At 38.3% G+C, this 24,454-nt stretch overlaps 2 protein-coding genes across 2 annotated transcripts in view; both read right to left on the minus strand.

Annotated features, from left to right (window-relative positions):
- Window positions 1-7,860, minus strand: part of capns1b (calpain, small subunit 1 b) — a 161,682-nt gene extending 153,822 nt beyond the window's left edge. Inside the window, exon 1 of the mRNA XM_051399713.1 lies at window positions 7,796-7,860. Within this exon, the coding sequence (XP_051255673.1) occupies window positions 7,796-7,860 (65 nt within the window). The remainder of the gene's footprint in view (window positions 1-7,795) is intronic.
- On the minus strand, window positions 6,698-23,046 carry clip3 (CAP-GLY domain containing linker protein 3). The gene is given in 15 exon segments (XM_051399642.1): window positions 6,698-11,778; window positions 11,897-11,969; window positions 12,152-12,219; window positions 12,461-12,584; window positions 13,492-13,623; window positions 13,720-13,875; window positions 14,111-14,246; window positions 15,906-16,142; window positions 17,251-17,369; window positions 17,462-17,623; window positions 18,425-18,518; window positions 20,827-20,966; window positions 21,870-21,957; window positions 21,960-22,309; window positions 22,934-23,046. Coding segments are annotated over 15 exon segments (1,986 nt in total). The 5' UTR covers window positions 22,986-23,046; the 3' UTR covers window positions 6,698-11,723.
- Between the last annotated feature and the right edge of the window lie 1,408 nt (window positions 23,047-24,454).

Below are 24,454 nucleotides of genomic sequence, written 5' to 3' on the forward strand. Positions count from 1 at the left end.
TATTATTATCGTATTTTGGTATTCTTTATTTTTATATTATTTTATATGTAATTACAATGTGTGTATCACTTTGTAAACTAATAAAGTTATTATTATTTTATTATTCATATAATTATTATTATTACATTATATAATAAAAATGTGTTTTATGTGTTATTGTGTGAATAATAATTATTTAATTTTTGTTTGTTTTTCTTGTTTTTATCTTTTCTTCTGGTTGAAATTTACTTTGAAATGATGAAACATAGTGCTCTATAAATATTATTTTATTATAATATTATTATGGAAGCTGTATTTATTCCTACTTCTGCCGTCAGTATCACAGTGGAGGTTTTAATGAAATATTGTTGTTTCCTGTTTTATTTATTTATTTTCTTGGATCGTATAAAAGTGAGAGAAACTCAGCGGCTGCTGTCACTTCCTGCTTTGATCTCCGCTGCAGATTAAAGTCGCATTAATGTTCAAACACGCCGGTTTCACTGGAATAATATTAAGATGTTTCTGCAGCACGAAGGACAAAAAAATGACACAAGCATAAATAAATAAACAAATGTAGAAATAAATAATTAATTATATAAATAAATAAAATAATTTTTGTCATGAAAATGGCTATTTGTGTATTTTATGTTTATGTCTACATTAATTCATTTATTTTATATTTCTACATTTAATTATTTGTTTATTTAACATTTGATTATTTGTTTATTTAACATTTTATTAATTCATTCATTTTTATATTCATACATTTAATTATTTGTTTATTTCTATATTTATTTATACAGTTCTTTATTTATACATTCATTAAGTCATTATTTTTATATTTATGCATTTATTTATTTCTATACATTTAATTATTTGCTTATTTCTATATTTATTTATCTATTTATACATTAATTAATTCATTAATATTTATATTTATACATTTATTTATTTATTTTCATGCAACTTTATAATCGTCAACATCTCAAAGACAAATATTTTACTTTTACTGAACCACATTTGTACTTTGTTACTTGTTGTTTGTTTGTTTGTTTTTCTAATCTTAAAACATCTGAAAACATCCACAGCAGTAAAATAAAACATTAATACAGAAACATAATGAACTTTTACTGAAGTGAAGGACTGTTGGATATATTCACTAGAACACCGGTGACATCTGCTGGCCACCCACTCTCACTGCAGCAGTTTAGTGTCAGGGTTTAAACTCTTGTTCCTGCGTCAGCGTTGTGGTTGTCTGCCAGAAACTGTCATACATTGACTGTTTATCCAGTCTGAAGCCACATTGTTACCATCCGCTGTTTAGATCTTGGTGCATTTTTTATATTTATACTTTTTACTATAATAATGTTTGTATTAGTTGGTATGGAAGTCAGTAAAAGATATAAGATGAAAACTTCATGTTGAGTGAAAATTATTATGATTATGATTAAATAAAAAGGCAGAAATTACATATTGCACCTTTAATTTAAACTATAAAGTGTTAAAAAACAGTGTAATGATGGAAAATAGAATAAATAAAAAGCAGCAATCAAATATAAAATCTGTTTCTATGAATGAAAAAAAGACACTTTTAATGTAAATGAATAAAGTTTCCATTTTAAATGTTTTCTTGAACTATTTTAGTTTATTAACTTAAACAATTTAAATAGGAAAGGTATCTGATTTGAGTAAAAGTAACTCAGTTTTCTCAAAACAGCTACATATTATTATTATTGTTATTATTATTATTATTTGTGCTTAAGATGGTTTATAAACACTTTCATAATGATATAAAGTAAACTTAAAGAAACACATTTAAGTTCAAAGTTTATTTTTGAGTTGATTTGATGTGAATGAGGATTAATTTATGTTTTTTATTAAGATATCCTGTTAGTTTTACACTATATTTGACATGATTTACACTTAAAAATAGTAAAATTCTGCATTAAATTTATATCAGACCGTTATATACTTATATATATACTGTATATATATATATATATATATAAACCCTATATATTACCACCTGCTGCCACCAGAACCGCCCTCTGAAGGTGTTTCTGGATCCTTTAAGTCCTGTAAGTTGTCTCCCATCTTGCAGACGCTGGACTGGATCGAGATCTGGAGAATCTGGAGGCACCTTGAACTTGTTGTTGTGTCCCTGAACCATGTTTACTTTGTGATAATTTAATAAATAAACTCAACAAAAGAAGCTAAAACATGTTTTAATTAGATGCCCTACAAAATAAAAGCACCAAAGAGTAGAAAGAATAAGATCTCAATACGCAGTTTGATGGATGATAAGGAGAAAAGTTTACAGCTGAATGAAGATTAAAGGAACAGTTTACAGTCCCATCATGCATCAGTTCAAAGAATCAAAGAGTTCAAAGGTCAGATCAAAGCACAGATTCATTTGCTGCTAATTTGTAGTTTAATGTATTTCTACATTTATTTCTACATTAACTTCTTTATTTCAGTACTTTTTTAAAAACATTTATTTAATTATTTATTTCTCCTTCAGTCATTTACTGCAGTGAAGCACACTGTGTGTGTGTGTGTGTGTGTGTGTGCTTGCTCATGGTGGTACTGTTGGGTCTCTGTAATGTTATAAAGAGTTCGGTCTAGACCTGCTCTATTTGAAAAGTGTCCTGAGATAACTTCTGTTATGAATTGGCGCTATACAAATAAAACTGAATTAAATTTAGTTGTAATGTAACTAAAAGTACTTTTACTACTTTAGTATTTCCATCTAATGCCACTTTATAATCTCCACAACAACAATAACAGATCAATAAACAGATAAACAAACAGTTTACAGTCCCATCATCGCTCAGTTCAAAGAATCAGAGAGTTCAAAGGTCAAATCAAAGCGCAGATTTCTTCTAAAGTCCGACTGAAGTTCAGCCATCAAACACTGGATCTCATTAACATATTAAAGAGCCGTCAGGTGTCTGATGGTCCGGACTCCTGGATAAAACTGGACCCTGTTGGACCTCCAGAGCTCACAGCCTCCTGGAAACATTCAGTGTGATCATGGACGGAAGCAGAGTGTCGGACTTCAGCATCGAGCGCATCCTCTCCCCGCAGCTCGGACACAGGCCGCCGGCGAGGGAGGTGCTCCCCGGAGGGTTCAGCCTGGACTCCATCAACCTCAGAGCCCCGGCCCCGGTCCCGGCCCCGGTCCCGGCCCCGGCCCCGGGCTGCCTGCAGTACCGAGGGATGAGCTTCGGGGAGGCGTTTTACCCGTACGGAGCCGGATTCCACCACACAGACTGCAGCAGACTTTATTCCAACTCTGGAGTTTATGTTCACTTCAGCAGCCAGGACTCAGCAGGTAAACACACACACACACACACACACACACACACACACACACACACACACACCTAATTTAATAAAAGTTTTTTCTTTATTTTTTAAAAAGAAGGAAAGTTGAATCAGCTGTTATTATTGTTACAGTAACGACAGAAAACAGCATTAAACGTCTTTTTCTGTCTTTAACTCAAACTTTGTGTTTTCTGTCCCAGATGCTCAGCCGTTGGCGGGTTACCATGGTTACCACCAGGCCGGAGTGTCCGCGCAGTCGCGTCAGAAGTCCCGGATGCGGACGGTGTTCACCGACAGTCAGACGAAGCAGCTCGAGGCGCTGTTCGAGCTCACCGACTACCCGGCGGTGGAGGCACGCGCTCAGGTGGCGAGGAGCTCGGGGCTGAGCGAGGAGACCGTCAGGGTGAGTCCGAGCGTGATGAGGTCACTGTCTCTCCAAGGTTGCGTAAAAGGTTCCAGGTTGGATTTTACGCACGACGCACCGACCTGTTTCTTTTAGATTAAATATTAAATCAAGTCTTTTTTTATTAGAGCAAATTATTATTTAAAGTTTAATAATTAATATTATCCTCTGAGTCCAGCAATCTTTGACCTTATTACTAATTCTAATTATTATATATAGAAACATGTCAAATTCGTTAATTAAAACTTTACTGCCAACATGAGCTGTTTTGTATTGAAAACAATCAAATTTAGGCTGAAATAAAACTTTTATTATTTTATTAACCATGTAGATTTATATTATTTCTGTATATTTTGTTCTGTTAACACTTTTGAACTCTCCTGCTCGGTGAACCTGTAGTTAAACTCTCTCTCTCTCTCTCTCTCTCTCTTCCAGGTTTGGTTCAAGAACCGCAGAGCGAGGAGGAAGCGACAGTGCAGCGGGTCAAAGGTCAAATCCCCCTCCCCTCCCCGCAGCGCAGGAGCAGAGAAAAAGCTCTTCACCTCCGTCCTCTGAACCCAACAGACTGTCCTCCGTTCTGCCCAGAGGTCAAACTCATCCTGCACAGGGACTCTGGCCTTCAGAGGTCAAAGGTCGGCCGACTGTCCTGCTCAAGGGCACTCCAGCAGGCTGGACGCTGCTCCACTGTGACTGCTGCTGATCCAACAGGTTCTAACTGTGGTGATGCATTTGGAAGCGGCTGGGAAAGTCCAACACTTCAAACTCTGGAGACATTTAATGTGTAATCTCTGCTCATAGTTTTGTAGTTTTAAATTATTTTGTATTAATTTATTGAAATCAGTGTATTTGAGTTGCTGTAGGTTTGAAACAGAAGCATTTGTAACCTTGAGTTGTTTCATTAAGAAATAAACATGGTTTTGATATGATTCAGTCCTGTGTTGTTGTTTTTATTTGTGTCTTTATTCGCTGTTTAAATTATTTTTCTGCAACATTAATACGACCAGAATCACTTTCAGATATTACACCGTCTGCTTAAATCCTCTTTACTTTTTCATTTTTGGGGAATTGAAATAGTAAAACTTGACTATTTCTGATTTTCTGGGGAGGAAAATGCGATCTGAGAATTGACCACTGGGTGTCAGTGTTACATATGATGTGGAGTTTTCTTTAAACCAGAGGAATGAACACTTACTTTCGTTTTGTTAATAACTTCATTCTTGTCATAATGTAATCTAAAAATATAAAACAAAACAGATTAACATTATTTTAGGAAAGTTACAGTTAATTTACATAAAGTGTGTGAAACTAAAATCTGTGTCTGTCGCCTATAAAATGACTGATAAACATTATTATGAATAAAGGACCAGTGAGATATGACAAAAAGTTCAGCTACTACTTGAGCATTTTATGGTACTTTGACAGATATAGTTGCTTTACAGGTTTAAATCTTATAATAAGCTTATAAAAAATGTGGCAAGAACTAGTCATTGGTATATAAAATATTAAGAACAACTTTAAAATAATCATAATTTAAATGAGTTTTAATGAATAAAGTTTGTGTGTAATTGTTACAAATCAGAAATATTATATTTCTGATTTTCAGATGATAAACAAATATTTTTTCTGTGGTTAAAACCAAGTTTTGATTATGTGGAAGAATTTTGTTAAAGAAACATTGAGATCAAAGGTTACATATGAGATTTATAACTTAAATATATCAGCAAAGAGCTATTCTCTATGTAAAGATACAGTGGAGTCATGGTGACTGTTGGAAAGACTAACAAAGACGGTTTTGTTGAGTTTCATTTAGTTTCTGTCCACTTTGAATTAAGTTACGTTGATAAAATTAATGTTTTTGTCTCTGGAGTCTGGTGGAGAGTGATAGTGATATTACGGCTGTTTGTGGTTAAACTAAAGGTCTATCTCTGTAGGGATCCTTTCCATAATGCTGTCAGACACTGACAATAACAACCTGAGTCTGTCAGTGGAACAAACAACTACTACTGTTAGTGGAACAAACAACAACTACTGTTAGTGGAACAAACAACAACTACTGTTAGTGGAACAAACAACAACTACTGTTAGTGGAACAAACAACAACTACTGTTAGTGGAACAAACAACAACTACTGTTAGTGGAACAAACAACGACTACTGTTAGTGGAACAAACAACAACTACTGTTAGTGGAACAAACCACAACTACTGTTAGTGGAACAAACAACAACTACTGTTAGTGGAACAAACAACAACTACTGTTAGTGGAACAAACAACAACTACTGTTAGTGGAACAAACAACAACTACTGTTAGTGGAACAAACAACTACTGTTAGTGGAACAAACAACTACTGTTAGTGGAACAAACAACTACTGTTAGTGGAACAAACAACAACTACTGTTAGTGGAACAAACAACAACTACTGTTAGTGGAAGTTTGACGACAAGGATTAGCCAACGTTACGTTGCAGCCATAGCAGCTTATTTTGTGGCTAATTTATCATCTAACTTGGTGAATGAAGGATTGATTTTGATCAAACCAGCGTTGGTGATTGTTATGGAGACTGTGGAAGGAGTACAGAAATGGTTTTGGTGAGTTTTATTTTGTTTCTGTCCAGTTTTAAGTGTGTTTTTATGATAATCTGCTTCATAAAATTACTGGTTTTGTTATTGGAGTCTGGTCTGCCGAGGAGCTGGTGCTCTAGTGCGACATCTAGTTGCAAGTAAATTTCATGTATATAACCTTAAAGTACGACTAAATGTTGATCACATGAAGCAAATGAACACAGCAAACTTATTATACATTATGCTGACATTAATTTGTGTTTTTGGGAGTGATAATAGATAATAAGTTATGTACTTGAAATCACATATACATTATTTAGTAGGAAACCATGTTAGTCAGACTTCATTATCTCCATTATATACCTTATTGTTTGTGTAATTACAGACGTAAATAAATCAAAATTTAAAAAGCAATGGACAGGAGAAGTAGAAAAACAACACCAAATTCTTTATTATATTCATAGAGTCGTCACTGTTATTATTAGAAGCACTTCCATGCTGATGAGAAGAAGATACACATATTGAAAAAACCCAAATCAGAAAATACTGAGAGAAAGTTATAGAGAGAGAGAGTGCATGCAGTGAGTATCTGTCAGGATGAGGACGTCCGACGCTCGTTCATTTTCCCCTTTAACGTCCGTCAGCTTCACACACTTTTAAAACAGGAGTTACTCACAAACATGGACTGTAACCGAGCACAAAGTAACACACACACACACTACAAAACTGGAGAACATAAAGTACACTTAGTGAAGTTATCAAAATATAGGCTATATACTGTATATTCTTAAGACTTATTAATGTTAAAACAACCAGTGCTGAGTTAGTTTCTATGAGAATGAGTTCAACATTATATTCTCAGACACGTACACCGATCGATTATAGAGCATTTAAAGGACAAAACCAGTGAGTGTTTCAGCCAATCGACTACAAATTACAAACACATTCCTGCTGATCGTTTTCCAAAACCATCCATCAGTTTTTGATTGATCTCCTTCCTTCTGCCATCGTATGCCAAAATATAAATAGCACGCCACTTTTAAGGATGTTTCTCGTATGTTTTTTAACTAATTTAAAGTAATTTAAGCCGAAGTCAAGTGGCCATTGCCGTGGTAACAACAGGTCGTTGGGTGACGTTGTGAAATAGTTTGTTAGGTTTAGTGATATTAGTTACGTCACTAAAGTTCCTTACTTAAGTTCAGTTAAGTTACATACTTACAGTAAGTTAAGTTTTGTAGTTTAATTAGCTTACGTACGTACTTAAGTTCAGTTACAGTAATTACCTACTGTGAAATGACACAAGAAGCTAAAAAGGTGTTTTGTTAACACGCAAAATTACTCTAAAAACTAAAGGATATCAGTTGGCAGGAAGTAAGTATACGTACAGTAATTTGTAGTTAAAAAGCTAAAACAGGTAAAACCAGTTTAGTCCTTCAAATGGTGCCAAACAAATAGAGAATATGTAATGAGAAAAGCTTATGTAACATCTTGTTTATTGTGAGATGATTAACCGGTGACTCACTAGTGACACTTAGTGGCCAAACCAGAGAAAGCTCCACATTTACACAGCAGTAAGAACACTATGTTCATACCAAGAGGCTTCACTGGGACATATTGACTGTACTGTACGTTTACTGTATAAAGACAAACCTCACCATCACTGTGGTCCACTGACGTCTACTGTATGTTCACCTATATGAAAGAGTCAGCAGATCCTGACTCTGTGGAGCTTTAGCAATGAACAGCGATGCTGCAGCAGCAAAACATTTCCTTTGAGTGAAATTATAAACAGATGTAAACTACAACATGTGGAGTTACTTTAGTTCATCAAGCTCTTTTGTTCAGGTTTGGATGGGATAGCAGGGGAAGGTAGCTAACGGCATGATTGTAGGGAGGTAAAGCAGTGAGTCATCTGCATATTGTGACATCAGAGTTCTCACATTTTCAAGCAACTGACCCCCAGAACAGTTTATGGACAGTTTCAATAACCCAGAGTCTGTGCTATATTTCATAAAAGTGGCTTAAAGTGGAGTTGAAGTCTGATTTCAGTTAGACAGATGTAGAAAATCTGGATTTCTTGGTTTTAATCGGGTTTGAAACTTCAATTCGTCCCTGAACAAAAGCTGGAATTAGCAGGGACATCATGCAACAATAACTTTTGGCCAATTGTGAGGTTCTAGCAACCTGATTAAAATGTTGTTGCAATGTTGAAGGACAGATTGTAGTTTTCAGGAAATTCTGGTTATTTCTTACATTTTTAAGGAGATGTTCTTGCCAGGAAAGCTACTTTACCAAATTCTAGTTTTCCCAGAAACCCTAGATTTGCTAAGTGACCATGCCTTTTACATTTCTGTTCTTTCATTTAGATGCTTAACAAACTGATTAAACCAGCTAACTGTTGGGCAAATGCACCATATCCAAAGTGCTACCAGGGCAGGAGTTTCTGTTCAAAATGCTAAACTGATCAGCGTTCTGTTCACATAACTCAACCTACAACTTGCAACAAAGCTTAAGAGTTTGGTGAAGTACTGTTTGCACCATTTTACCTTTTGCAGAGCTAAGCTTAGAGTTTAAGCGAGAATGAAAAGCTTTAGTCCGACTAAACTCTGCAGCTGGTTGAGCTAAACTGAACACCTGATGAGTGTAAGCGCTGTAGTTATCGTTAGTATAATGTTGAAGCTGATTCCACGGGCACAAAAATAACAGTTATCAACAGTGGTGTGCAGGAGCAACCACAAAGTGTTTCCTTTAGCCGAGGCTGCAGAGCTCAAAGACCAAGTGAGAGAAATCCTCAACAAACCAACAAGAAACTTCAGTTTGCTAGTTCTTTAATGTCAGTCTCAAGTTATTGACCGGCTTTAGAGGCTGGTGGATTTCAAAATTCAAGAACCAGTTTTGTCCAAACCAATCATAACTGGAATGATTAAATCTTAAAACCCCAAATTCTATCAAAGGTATAATCAGATTAGAAATCACAGACAGACGTAGATAAAGTTTTACAGCTCGGGTAACATCTTGGATCTCTAAGATCTGTACGTTTTACGTCCAAAAAATACAAAATTCAAGTATAATCAAGTCTTTCTGGAGTTGTAAAACAAACTCATACCTGTCTGAATAAATGAGCCATAGTCAGAAACTGAAGATTTGACCAGTAAAACTATTGAAATAGATTTCCAAACGCGGGTTATGGTTACGCTTAGGCAGTAAAACTACTCACACCTGACAAAATCAACATTGACTTGTGGCTCTTTATACTACTGCTGGTACTGCACCTTTGTAGTGGATCGGTGGATCTATTAGACACTTTGGACTCTAGATTTGAAAGACTAACTTCGGATTGTCCAATCTTCTTTAAAAAAAAGTGAAAAATCAAAACACAGCATCACACTGGCTCTTGAATTTGTGAACCTACCAGTCACTACGGTGTAAACGTACCACCACGCACTGATTGCTTTTGTTTGTCTGGTCTTTTCTCAACCTGAAAGCGTTTGTAGTTTGTTTAGTTTCCCAGCAGCCTCGGCCATCAGAGTGTGAGTGTGTTCATCTCTCTGTATTAGTGTGCTTACAGAGTGTAAAGAAACATTAACACAGGAACCATTTCCACACAGAGATAGGTACACTGTTTACATATTGCTGTTTTAAGTTATGCACATACTTGGAGAGAGATTTTAACATTAAGCACACACATAAGTTTAGATTAACTTGTGTTTTGTCTTTTTCGCAGATGCTCACATTCACAAAATGAACTTAAATCTTATTTAACTGGAGAAAGAGGGTTGAGAGAAGAGGGGGGAGAGAAGCAGAGAGGAACACTTTTACAAATATCATGAGCTCTCTGTGGAGAGCTTATCCAGGGTTTAAATTTCTATGTAAGGAAATCAAAAACCTCAAGATGGAGGATATGGATGTTTGATGAAGGGACTGTACAACTGATTATCGTAAACAAATATTCAACTCTAAACTGATTAAGTGTTGCTTTAAAGCTGATATTGACTTTAAATTAAGCTTATTTTCAGACATTAGCAACACAAAGACTTTAATATAAACATGTAGTGGGGCTGAAAATACTTTTTGATTTTAAAGTTGCATCAAAGGAACGTCGTCGTTTTGGGTCTGTTAGCACTTTTGGTTAACAACAGATTACGATTGCAGCTAGATTTCTATAATATACTGTATTTTAACTCTAACTAGATGCACTAATGTTTGTATTTGGCAATGCACTGATTAATAATGACAGTTATCCTAAGGCGTTCAGTCACTATAACTATACTGAAGACTAAATTAACTGGATCTTTTTTCTTTTTCAAAGTAATGAAGGAAAAATCCAGTTTTTTTTCTGCGTGTTCAGACTTGTTGTGAAAGGGCAACAACTTAAATACACACTTTAACCTTTAAACTGTACAGTTAAATAATCCACATTAACGTTCCCCCTGTACGCAACAGGAGACATTTCACAGATTATCTCACATCCCAACAGTTAAATTATGCCCGTTTCATACATCTGAAAGATAAAAAAATATAACTGACTGTAACACTATGATAAAATACAAGTAAGTCAGCAGTTGGTTAACCCTGTTTTCAGTTTGACATCTGAGATTAAAGCATGCAGGTGATAAAAGTTCTTCACATGGGATTTGTAGGATTGAGATCTTAATGTTACATGTGTAACCGAGGTTCTCTGAGTGGAGAAACTACCTCTCCAACTGTGAAACGTGCTCAAATCAATGTCAAACAGAATATTTCATGCCTGCGCATCCCTCATATAGAGCCACGTTTTGCCACAGTTGAGGTGTCTTAAAGAGCCTCCCGGGTGGAGAGACAGTCCCGACACAAGAGAGAACAGCAGCCGTTAAATGAAGTATGCCAGATCTGGGTCCAACACAACCACCACACTGCTTGGTACACTCCGATGTTTCACCTGGACTTTAAGTTAGCTGCTGCCAACCTTTGGCGTTCGTTTTTAAAAATCTGGCAAGACCCAAATCAAGCAGCAGCACAAACTGAAGTGGTTGTTGTTATCCTTAGAGAAACTGAACAGCCCCAAATGAAGACAAAACATGGACTAACACCGAGCTGGGACAATGAGATGAGAAATGATAAAGTGGTAAGGAGAATATTTTCTGGGGGAATTGCTTTAGCAGAGCTGGATTCTCAGTTTCAGTTAAAGGACGTTTTGATCAGATACAAGGCACTATAGATTTTGCTATAGAACGGCTAAATCAGAGGGATCTGGGCTGAGAGTAAGAGAGAGAGAAGAAGAAGAGGGAGGAGGAGGAGGAGGAGAAGGTGAGATTTTAATATGAGAAGTTTGACTGACGACGGCGAAAGTCTAAAGAGACTGACGAGAGAGAGAGTGAGAGAGGGAAGTGAAAGTAAAAGATGAAGAGACAGAAGAAGAGCACAGAGATTGATCTGGTGGTGGTGGAAGAAGAGTAGGAAGAAGGAGGGCGTGGTTAGGACTGCATCTCAGCACGCAGCATCCACGGAAACCAACAGCAGAAAAGCAACCTGGAGTAGGAAGAAGAGGAAGAAGAGGAAGAGGAAGGAAGAAAAGGAGTGGTTTTTAGAAGTAACTCAAACTGAGGCTTTGTTTTATTTATCGGTCTACCTGCCCGTCTGTTCTCACCTGGATATGGAGCTCTCGGAGGTCAGGTCTTTAGGAGAACGCATCGTGTTGAAGTTACGCTTGGGCTGTGACACTGCGGGAAACAAACATGGTTATGGTTGCACATTGCTGTAGTCGAGTGGCTTTATATCTGACACACGACATTGTTTTAATTTCTACTGAATTTAAACACTATGAAACTATGACTACATAGTAAAAAAAATCTTTAAAGCTCAGACACTTCCTAATAATAAGCCCAATAATGAAAAGACTTACTGGTGACTTGGTGGACTTTCTTCACCATGGATTTGTCATTCTGTGAGCCGTCTTTAGGACCTCCGATTCTGACAAAACAACAATGAGAGCAGTTTATTGTTGACTTCAAGATACAGCCAGAGTGAACTCATCATATTAAACAGAAGATGCATCTAGAGAGACTATATTAAATGTTGCTTTATAACAAACTATTAGATAGCATAATCGTTTTTATTTTTATATATAAAACCATCAAGCATCAAACTGTCTAACTAAAATGATCAGTGAGTAACTTGCAGGTTTCTTTTGGGGTCTTGAACGCGCTCTTACCTCTGGACGCGTGAGGGCGGAGCAAACACTCCATATTTGGGCAGGCAGCTGAAGTAGCGGACTCCAAACACCGAGCCGTCGTGTTTCCCTGTCGGCTGATCCAGCTCGATACCAAACCAGTAACCTGCAGGGACACAAAGAGCTCGAGTCCGCTATAGATTCTTTAGCACTTGTGATGAAAAATAATGAAAGTCAAGATGGCGAAAAGATAAAAGCAAAAGTGAGCTAATGTTAGCAAAAGTTAATGACTAATAACAAACCTTTTATTATTTATAAATTAATGAAAGATAACCTCCTGATTTGTAGCTTTACTATGAGATTAAGAAATAATATTTTATAAAAAACGGTGACAAAAAGATGGTCCATTTTGTCTTTAAGACAAAGAATTTAAATTTACACATTTATGTCACATGTCGGGAACATTAGCTATATATATAAAGTTTGCTTACTAACTTACTATGATTTATCTTAACTAGCTATATTGTAAGCCTAGTGTTTTGCTAACATTAGCAACATTAGCAAAACACTAGCTAAAAGATAAAAGCGACATACATGTGTCGACATAACATTAGCTAGTTAGCTAATATTTTTCTAACATTAGCTAACAACTTTAAATGTCACTATATACAGATACATATACACATATATACATATATATGTATATGTATATGTATATATATATCTCACTTTTATCTTTTAAACATCTTAAAAATGTGGTTGTCTTTTTGTAGATTAGCCTAGCATATAGTATATCTGAGTACAGGACAAAAGTTGACTGAGGCCTGCTCAACTGTTATTGGAGCACATACCAAAAAGGGGCGGGGCTTAGGAAGGGCCAATTGTTGCAAATTCATACTAACACACTAAATGAGTTATATAAAAATATGGTCTAAGTTTAAAAACTAGAAGAGAAATACATTTAACGTTTCTGTATTTGGAAATATGTGTTGTATTGTTGAATTGAATGAAACAGCGTTGCTAACAGGCGTATTGAGCTACCAGTGTGCAGTATAGAGAATAAGCTAACGGACCTGGAGCGAAGTCTGTCTTGCCGTAGAAGCGGACGATGCCATTTTTCTGTCCAGCCACCAGAACCTGATCCCCGACTTCCACATTCAGGCCCTCTGGATCCAGACTGGCTACTGACAACTTCTTCCTCTGGGCTGAGGACGTACAGAAAACACACAACTATTACGTCTCTAAACACCGACTCATAGAGCCAAATGTAACCAACACAGACAACGTTAGCGCTACGTTACCTTTCTCTCTCTCCTTCTCCTTCTTCTCTTTCTCCTTCTTGGTCTTCCCAGCCAGGCGGGAGGCCAGGTCTATGCGGGGGGTTCGGGGGGTGGAGGTGACCGATGAAGGTGTCTGATCCACAGCCTTGGAAATCTTTGACACGGGGGCAAAAATCCCTGCAGGGGCAGAAAAAGACAAACATACTGAAACTTTACGCTAAACTACGATTAATGTAAATTAGCTTTATTGTTAGCCTAGTGTTTTGCTAACTTTAGCAACATTAGTTTTGCCCTGTCGCAAACTAGATAGCACACAAGCTAAAAGATACACAAAAATGTAAACACAGGTGTTACCAATGATACTAATTAAGGCTCTGTTGCTCAAAGGCACCGCGGCAGCAGCATTTGTTACCTAGCTTAGGAGGGCAGATGAAGTAGCGGACGCCGCCCACGCTACCGTCGTTTTTTCCCTCCGGCTCGTCGAGCTCCACGCCGACCCACTGACCGCTGGCGAACTCCGTAGTACCACAAAACCTCAGAGTGCCGGCCTGCGGGACACACAGAGGGGATCTGAAGTTAGACGTGAACAAGTTTTAAATTCGTCATGTGACAGGAAGTTGTTGTCAGTTCAGTTAGTCTACGTTCCGGCCGGCGCCCGCTCCAACGAACCTGTTTGAGGTTTGCCGCCGGGCTGTCGTCTCTGCTCTGGTCTCTCTGGAGCTACACAGTGAGAACACACTGTTCAGAGCTCATACAGCACGGTGTGAAGGTCAGCCATCACACAAAATAACCCCAAATCTGTCCGGCAACAATGCATTCACTGGCAAACATCTGGTATTGATATAAATGTATATTTCGTGTTTTTAAGTTGGATCCAAACAGGACAGAAGTGCCTGTGTGTGTAACAGTGTCTCCATTACAGAGTTTGTCCAACAGAGAGCGCTGTTTTAATCATCTACATCGGTAAATTAAGGATTTATTTCCACCAAACCAGAGTTGGTGATTGTTCGAAAGACTAACAAAGACTATTTGTCGTGTTTTACTTTGTTTCTGACCACTTTGAATTAAGTTATAATCTACATCAATTGATAGCTAACCAGCCAGTGTTTTTCTCTAAACCCTAACTACCTTATCAATATATCAAAATATCTCTCTAGCTAATATTTCTCTTTCTCTGTAGGGATCTTTTCCCATAATGCTGTCAGAATAACAATCGGAGCCTGTCAGTGGCAGAAACAACAACTGTTAGTGGCACTTTGACATTGCTTTTCACAAATATTTTCCCATCTAACTCTGTAAATTAAAGATTTATTTCGACCAGACCAGCGTTGGCGATTGGTGGGAAGACAAACAAAGACGGGGTTGGTGAGTTTTATTTTGTTTCTTTCCAATTATTTTGGTCTGAGATGCCGGTGTACTAGTTCGACATCCAGTGGTTAGTAAATTTCGTATATAACCTTTAAATAAACATTCCAGTTCTTACTGACGTCACCAGATGGCAGCGGCCATATTCGGGATCATTTGTCCCATTTTTGTGCAGTGGAAGTGGAGAAACGTCATCCATCTTTTACATGCCGTGCCGGTACGTATAACCAAGTGCATATCTGTAGCATATTGTGCTATCTAACCCTGCAGCTGGACTGGAATCCATCCCGCCAGGTTTCAAGCTAAACGCTGGACCAATCAGCGCCCTGTGAGGAACTACTAGCAGCTACAGGCAACTGTTTGCTCGGAAACAACAATGGCTGCTAAAGAGGTTAGGTGTTTAGCTGCTAGCATCAGAACTCAGTTATATGGTTCGTTGATCTGATTGGTTCATTCCTCATAGATGGTGATAGACAGATGGGTCATCCAATCACCTGCCAAGTATTTCGTTTCCAGTTTCTAATAACTTTTTATCCAGTTTCATGAATTGTAATAAATCGTGAGTTGAGCGTATCGTTCCAATTCCGTATTGTCTAAAATAAAGGTTGATTATTAAATACAATTCTGTGGTTTATTGGCAGTTTCAGCCTGTTATACTGTAAGTTTCTTCCCTCCATAGGATGTTTCAGTGTGAAACATCCTTTCACCACTTCCTTACATCTTGAGGTTGTTTGTTGTAGTTCTCACTACTAACAAACTTCGCTTACTGACGTTTTCTAGCAGCTTGTGTTAAACTTCAGCTGCTTTATAATCCGTCACATCAATACATTTTCTCCTCTGACCTTCATGTCGTCCAGCATCACACGCTCTCCCAGCTTCAGCCCCAGTGAGGTCAGCATCAGGTTTCCTGGGATGTTGTCATAGTTGGGCAGCGTGGCTCTGGGAAGGTTACAGCTCAGAGGGACGGCATCCAGCAGCAGCTGCTTCAGTTCTTTCGCCACCATGGCGGCCTCCGCCTTGTCCAGACTCATGTCCATCGGGTCAGGAACCACGTCTCCTGGGACCAGGCCCTTATCGTTCTACAGAGAGCCAGAGGGTGAAGAAGGGACAGAAGGAGACAGAGTTATCTTTAGTAAGATCATTAATCACTCTGAAAGTCATGATTTAAGAGTGCAAAGGTACATTTAAGTGCAAGGACAGAATAATGTAGCCTTGCCTCCTCTGCAGCAGGTAGCTTGTGGTCGGTTCCAATGGGTCATTGTTTGGCTTTGATAGATTAGAGCTGTGATCAACGTTAAACTGAAAGCGGTACCCCTGCTAGAGGGTGTGTGCATGTTCATTTCTCAATGTGTTAAAGTACTTACTGCCCACAACCCCAGGACATCTCAGGGACATAACATAACATATTTGGGGGCGCGTCCAGAGGATTTAAGAAAGGCGATTGGTAAATTTACTTATGTTTGTAATATCTCCAGTGGTCATCATTGTGAGTACTGTTGTCTGGGTGTCCGTTGTCTAGCCTTTAAGTGTTAACAGCTGGGTATAAACTACCGTGTATAAATAACTATAAGGGTGGAAGTAACTAAACCTCCAAAAACAACAGAACTTTTTCAACTGAAAACCTATATATATGAGAATTTACTAGTATTGATTAATTCTGATCCAAATCTATATATTTTAGTGCAAGTATTTCAATTCTACATATTTTGAAATAAAAATACATAGTGACTGCCCTCTACTGGTTGAAAAAGACTATTACACTTGAATATTGCTATTGGCTGATCTGGAGGCAGCTTTCTTCACCAACCAACACGGCTCCTATAAAACCAACATTTTAACTCTGCAAACTGCGGCTTCCTACGTAGCCGTTAGCCTGACACTCTGCCACAGACACCAAAGAGTTAGCCTCTCTGAGCCGCTAGCTTACCATCTATTTTTACAAACAGTCATGAATGTGCTTCTAGTGACTAACCTCCAGATCAGCCAACGGCAAAATTAAAATGCAATACATACGTACACACGATCCGTGCATTTATAGAGCTGTAACGAAGGTTTAAATGCAAATGTAGCAAAGTAGAAAGTAGATAACTGGCTCAGCAGAAAACAGCAGTTTTAAAAAAGAAACATGAAAACTATTCAAGTGTCTTAAAAACCCCTGAAACAACGTAAAATAAAGTGTTTCTTTACCCGCACTGTGGGGTTGGCTCCGTGCTCTAGCAGACATTTGACTGCACCCAGACAGAGGTTGGAGGCGGCGATGTGGAGTGCCGTACCGTAGTGGAAATCACTGCATGTGGAGTTCAACACTGCAGAGACAAAAGAAGAAGAAACTGACCTCCGCTCTCCTGAGCTCAAGCTTTGAATATCTGATCGTTCATAATGTGATCCGTGCGAGTACCTCTGGGTTTAGAGGCCTTGAGCAGGACTCGGATCAGTTCTGGGACGTCGAAGTAAGCGGCATAGTGCAGGGCGTTCATGTTGGTCCAGCGGCTCCTCAGACTCACGTCAGCGCCCAGAGCGATCAGCTGGCTGCTGAGTCGCAGCGCGGCCGCCGGGTCGCCTGCACACACAATGAGGACAACACTAAGATGAGCTCCGGCTTTACAGCAGCAGAGGGGCAGAATCCACTACCACCAACCGCCCCAACGCGGTTAATTTTGTAAAGGTTTCTAGTACGCCTTAAAGCCAAAAAGGCTTCTCGACCCCCTGTGAAGCTTCGACGACCCCTAGTGGGGGTCCCGACTCCCAGGTTGGGAACTACTGCACTAAATTAATATCAGACCTGAGAAAGAGATCCTCTGTTCTTCTTCATGAGGTCTTTTCCCTCTTTCCTGTTAAAGAAGTTGTTGTTGTATTTTTGTTTTTTTAGGGGTTGTTGTGGCCTAAAATTCCTGATTTCACAGCAGCTCTTCTCATAACTTGCGATGTTTTTACGGTTTCCTTACAATTAAATTGGGTGAGTATGTAAAAAGGAGAAGGACTAAAATAACACCAGACTGAACCTTTAAAGGACCAGTGTTTAAGATTTAGTTGCGTCTAGTGGTGAAGTTACATCTCAGCCTTCCAAGCTTGTAGGAGAAACTACGGTGTCCACCTCTAGTGTATGGTTTGTCCCTTCTGGACTACTGTAGAAATAGAGGTGGCCTGGGCAATAAAACAGCAGTATGTATTGGCTATAGATATTTAATCAATAGAAGTAAGAAAATAGTTCAATAGGATATAAATAGTTTCACTTTATTTAAAACTATGGTACTTTTACCACTCGTGAGCTCCCTCTAGTGGTACACGGAGGAATCTACAACAACACCGTAAACAACAGTAAAATTATCATTATTATATTTATATATTATAATTATCTTACCAACTCCGTGCGCTCCGGCCTTACAACTGTAGTGAAGCAGCGTCATGTCGGTCAAACCGTCGCGGTCGTTCACGTGGCAGCCACGCTTCAGGATCTGAGACGCAAAAACACACACAAAGCGGTTAATTTATGTGTTGACAGTGAATGGGGAATTTAATTTACAAGAATATATTTATTTCTTGTTTCGTATATTTGAACTGACTTTATTATCGTAACAGAATAACATCTGTAGAACTGGAGGATCTGTGTTAGACTATTTACTCTGGCTTGTGTTTGACCAACCCAGAGGAGGAAGTGGGGATCGAACCGCCAACCCTGCGATCAGTGGACGACCCTCTGAGCCACAGACTGTGTTGTCTATAATATTGGATTTTATTTATAACTTCCAGATGTTGTAGCTGTCAGAAATTCCTGATTTCTGCAACTCAGGAGGCTGACATGAATGTTTTTTCCTGCTCTGATGTTTATTATTTACAATCCGAACTTAAACGCAGCATTAATTAACCCACATTGTTCTTGAGCTCATAGGACACTGTGTTTGTTAAAAGACACTAAAAAGTGAAATAAATTCAATAAACAACATGTTTTTAAAAGAAATTACAATCCTTATGTAGAGATTTGGAGTCAATCAGCTGACAGGAGGTTTTATTGTAGTGATTAATGTTTAGTTAGTCGGGTTGAAACGAGCATCCAGTACAGATAATGTACGTTTAAGTTCCAGTTTCACTTTCTATAATATAACTTACAATAATCAGTACCCGCCAAATTAAAATCAAAATAACAACATGAGACTTAAAAACAACTTTGTTGATGCAGTTGATGCGCGTCGCTCCATCCTTCTGCCTCCTTCTGAGTCACATCACCGTCTCCTTGTTGTTTATTCCTGCAGGCTGAGTCAGCCTCCTGCTGAGTCATGATGGAGCCTCAATGACTTTACATCTCTCTCTCTCTCTCTCTCTCTCTTCCTCTGTTTGCCTCTTGTCTCCCTCTGCACCACTTTCTCTGTCTTATCAGGAGCATGCAGCCATTTTAACTGGGTCATTGTCGCTGTGATTACTGACATTGTGGGGGACTCACAGTGGAGCCATTAAAGGCCCTCAGACACATCAAGTCCTTTGGAAATGACTTAATGATGCCATATAAGGTCATATTATTTCCAGTTACCAGTAGGTGGCGCTGTGAGAATGATGTAGATGCATGTGCATGTGTTCGAGTCGGGACTCTTATCAAACATGTGACGTTTGGTGCAGGTGGGATAATGTAGGCTAAAGTTACAACATCCTGTTTAATGACAAAATGTTGATTTTCGATGCCACGCCACGCTCACAGCGTTTGACGAAACCTCAAGATATTGATATTTATTCATCCTGAACTTCTTTGAGTCTACTCACCAAATTGTAAGTCGATCCGATAAATTCTCTAGGAGGAGTTAGTTAAAATATTAGGCCTGGAACTTGTAGAAATGGCACCAAAATTTGACATTTAATTTAAAATGACCGGCTTCCTGTTTGTGTTTGGGGTTTGAGACATTAAAGAATAATAATAATAACAATATAGAACATTAAAATGATGTATTATATTACAATATCTAACACTATATATAGACAATATAAAAGTATATACATATAAAATAAATATAATAAGAGTCTGTACATTATATGATATTTCAATTTAAACGAACCCTTCAAATACAATTAAAGTGTGTGTGTGTGTGTGTGTGTGTGTGTGTGTGTGTGTGTGTGTGTGTGTGTGTCCAGAGGTTTGAATCTGGGTCAATGTGACAATGACAGAGCCGAGCGTGGTGCGTTCAGGCTCCGTGCCAGAACAAAGCGGGCAGACGATACAGAGAGAGAGCTGTTAGCTTCTTTAGCATTCAGCATTAGTGTCAGTATAATGTCAGATTAGCATAATTAGCATTAATAATCAATATGTGGACGATAGAGGAGTTGGTTTTGGGGGTTATTAAAGAAGCTGAATCCATTTCTGACATTTTCAGAATACAAAATGGCCGTTTAAAGCAGAAGTGGATGTATTTAAACTCCCATTGTTTTGATTTTGAGTCGATTATTTATTTGATTTATACAGAACCACAGCGGTTCGATGACATCATGCTGCAGTATTACGTCTGATCATTGAGCTTCTTGATTCCCAAACGCAGGTTCGCATTATTAGGCATATAAATCACCTCAGAACTGACTCATAATTGATCAATTAATTAACTGACTACCTGTTAATGTAGTGTGAAATGTATATTTTATTTTGAAAATTGGACTAAACGCTATACTTTTAATAAGTTGTTTTTTATTTATTTATATTTCATACTTACTAAGCTGAAGAACAAACGGACCCTGAAGGGAGCGTGAGGCGTTTACATGTCGCTGGTATGTTCGTTGTTTTCTCACCTCGTTGCCGATGATGTCGATCTTGTGCTGCACCTGAGGGACCCACTGACGCACGATGGCGAACAGCTCGGGGATCGTGGTCCGAGGGTCCATGAGGATCTCCAGACAGGCCGGGTCGTTGGGGTCGAAGAACGTGAAGGCTGAAGACAGAGAAAGTAAAATCAATAAAAATATCTGTACGTTTATTTTACAGGTTCTTTTTAATGTTTTTTTTTTTTTATTAAAATCTGTAACTGTAAGTGATCATAAAATTACTGCTTATTTACATTGATTCAAATATATTTGCAAATCTGTAATTTTTCACAGATATTTACTTTTTATTTAACAGATTAAACTGTTAAATTAAAGTTTAATACTGTTAATTCATTTTACATTAACAGTAAAAAGTATTTGTTGTGTAATTTTAATGGATTTGTTTGTTAACTAACAGATATTTTGTATAATTCTGGAAGTTTTAACAACAGAAACACTGAATAAATGTTGTTTATCAGTGTATAAGCATTGGTAAACTGTCCAAATACAGTTGTTATCAGTGTAAACAGCAATAATTACTGTAATCTCACAGATAATGACTTTTATTACACTTCTATAACTTTTAACATTCACATTAAAATAATAACAATCCAATAATAACAGCACTCTGCTGTAAATGTAAGTCTGATTATTGTATTAAAGCAGAGTTCACCTGGATTTATAGATCATTGTTTTACACTGTAAATATCTTTAATTAAACATTAAAAAGACAAAAAATTACAAAAGATTTTATGTAAAAAAACTGTATTTTACTGTATTTGTTTGGTGCTCGGCTGCTGGAATTTTACCTTTGTTCAGTGTGTGTTTAAGGTGGTATGACTGTGCAGTGTTTAAGGTGGTATGACATTGTGCAGTGTTTAAGGTGGTATGACAGTGTATTTAAGGTGGTATGACATTGTGCAGTATTTAAGGTGGCATGACAGTGTATTTAAGGTGGTATGACAGTGTATTTATGACAGTGTGCCGTGTTTAAGGTGGTATGGCAGTGTATTTAAGGTGGTATGACGTACTGTAGTCTTTGGGCAGCGGGGCCTGGGCGGACGGGTGCACCATGGCTCTGCGGCGCGGCTCGTGAACCGGACTCTGGTACTCGGACACGGACTGCGGCTCCGGCCCGGCTCGGCGTCACACTCCCGGCCGGCCTGCGCGTCCTCCTCCTCCTCCTCCCGCTCCTCTCTCTCCTCCCGCTCTTCCTCCTGCTCGTCGTCCTCCTCATCCTCCACCTCCGCCCTCTCCTCCCCCTCCCTCTCCTCTTCTTGCTCGTATTCCTCCTCCTCTTCCTCCTCTTCTTCCTCCTCCTTTTCCTCTTCCTCCTCCTCCTCCTCGGTCAGCACCTCCTCCTCCTCCCTCTGGACCCTCCCTTCCTCCTGCTCCTCCCGGTCGTGCCTCTCCTTCTCCTGCACCTCCAGGTTCTCCTCTTTAGTCATGGTGTGGGATGTTGCAGCTCGGCCTGTGAGAGAGAACGAAGGAAGCTTTTAATAAAGTGTGCAGCATGCTGTCGGCACTCGGGAGCATAAAGGTCACAACCTTTGACCCTCAACCCTATATAGAGACACACAGAGACACACAGAGACACATAGAGACACACAGAGACACACAGAGACACACAGAGACACATAGAGACACACAGAGACACACAGAGACACACAGAGACACATAGAGACACACAGAGACACATAGAGACACACAGAGACACACAGAGACACACAGAGACACAGAGAGACACACAGAGACACATAGAGACACACAGAGACACAGAGAGACACATAGAGACACACAGAGACACACAGAGACACACAGAGACACACAGAGACACATAGAGACACACAGAGACACACAGAGACACATAGAGACACAGAGAGACACACAGAGACACACAGAGACACACAGAGACACATAGAGACACACAGAGACACACAGAGACACACAGAGACACACAGAGACACACAGAGACAAACAGAAACCTGATTGTTTTAACTCAATATTGAACAAGTTGCCCCTAAAAGACTTAAAAACAGCTCAGTTTATCTTAAATGAACATTTCACTGCTGTCATCCAGTCCAGTAACGCAGACCTTTCGGAACCAGGTCCGGTGATGAAGACTCATTGTTCCTGGATTGAATCATCAGACGAGTGTGTGTGCTGGCGCTGCCTGTCCGTCATTAGCTGTCGACGGGCCCCGACTGGATTAAATCTACTCTCCACTTTAGCAAATGGACGTTGAAATCCATCCAGCAGCCGCTCCCTCCATCATCCATCCATCCATCTTCCTCCTCCTCCTCCGTCAGACATCCGAGACGGGAGGAAGATACACAGATGGATTTAAATTCTTCTGATAAACGTTAAAGTTTTGAACTCAAACTGGGAGGTGAAACATCCTCACTATGTGCCTCTTACATCCTCTCTATCTGCCGATATCTGCGGACGCTGTTTTAGTTTCTCAATCTGAGTCAGCCTCTTTCTGCAGCACAAGCTACGTGCTAAGCTAACGGTTGCTATCAGTTGCATCAGACATTCGTTCCCACACAACAAATCATTTTCCAGGAGGTTTTTGTTTTTTGACAATTCAGGACAACATTTGCTCACAAACGACCATATAAACTGCAGTTTCAGACAAATGATGAAATATTAATGTTATTAACATTAATGCTCATTATTTCTATTTATTTATCACATTTACATCATTTACTGTAGTTTCTCAGTTCCCATGTCTTATTTCTATCTTCTATATATTCTATTATAATGTACATACTTTAAACTCTTTTCATATTTTTCTATTAAATATATATTGTTGTTAGATATTGTAATATAATGCATTTCTTTAAATATGAGCAACTGTAAGGAAAAACGAATAAAGTATTTCTGATTCTGATTAATTTGGCTCATAATTAACCGCTTAAATCAAGTAGAATCTTAAAATAAAAATATATAATAACATGTAGGAAATAATTCATGTAACAGGAGTTAAGGTTAAACTTTTTGGGGTTTTCTGTGGTTATTTCCTGTTTTTATTTTGTAGTATCAGAGTTTATATTCCCTGCGTTACCTTCGCTCTGTGTTTTCTGTTCTTACTGGACTTCGGTGCATCGTATCGTTGTGCCGGCATGTTAAAGACTTTTACTTTTTATACCTACATCCTGTCTGTAGTCGTCAGTTTGGCTCCTATTTTCTGTTCATTCTCTACAAAACAATCTGACCAAAAATACAGAAAACAGAGAGAGAAGTTTTGATCTGAAGCTAATTCTTATTGAACATGTGACTTATTAAAATGTTTGGAGGCGGGATGCTAAAATGTGCATTTTATGTCTAAATTGTAAATAAGATTCACACAATAATGAATAAAAATAAGATTTGTGAAGGATTAAAATCATTTTACAGCGTTAGAGAGTGAAAACAGGCTGAAATCCTGTTTTTTTTTAGTGTTTTTTATGAAGGTTTCACAGGATTTAACATCAAATTGCAATTACAACAATAATACAATGTATTATAGAGATAATGCATGTAATGTAAAAGGCACCAAATGACCCTTAATCAGTTCCCAGGATGTGTGGGAACCCTGGTATATATTCTGATTTGTATAAAAACAGGTTGATTA

Source organism: Dicentrarchus labrax, unplaced genomic scaffold, assembly GCF_905237075.1.
Source record: "Dicentrarchus labrax unplaced genomic scaffold, dlabrax2021, whole genome shotgun sequence".
In the NCBI taxonomy this organism is placed as follows: Eukaryota; Metazoa; Chordata; class Actinopteri; family Moronidae; genus Dicentrarchus; species Dicentrarchus labrax.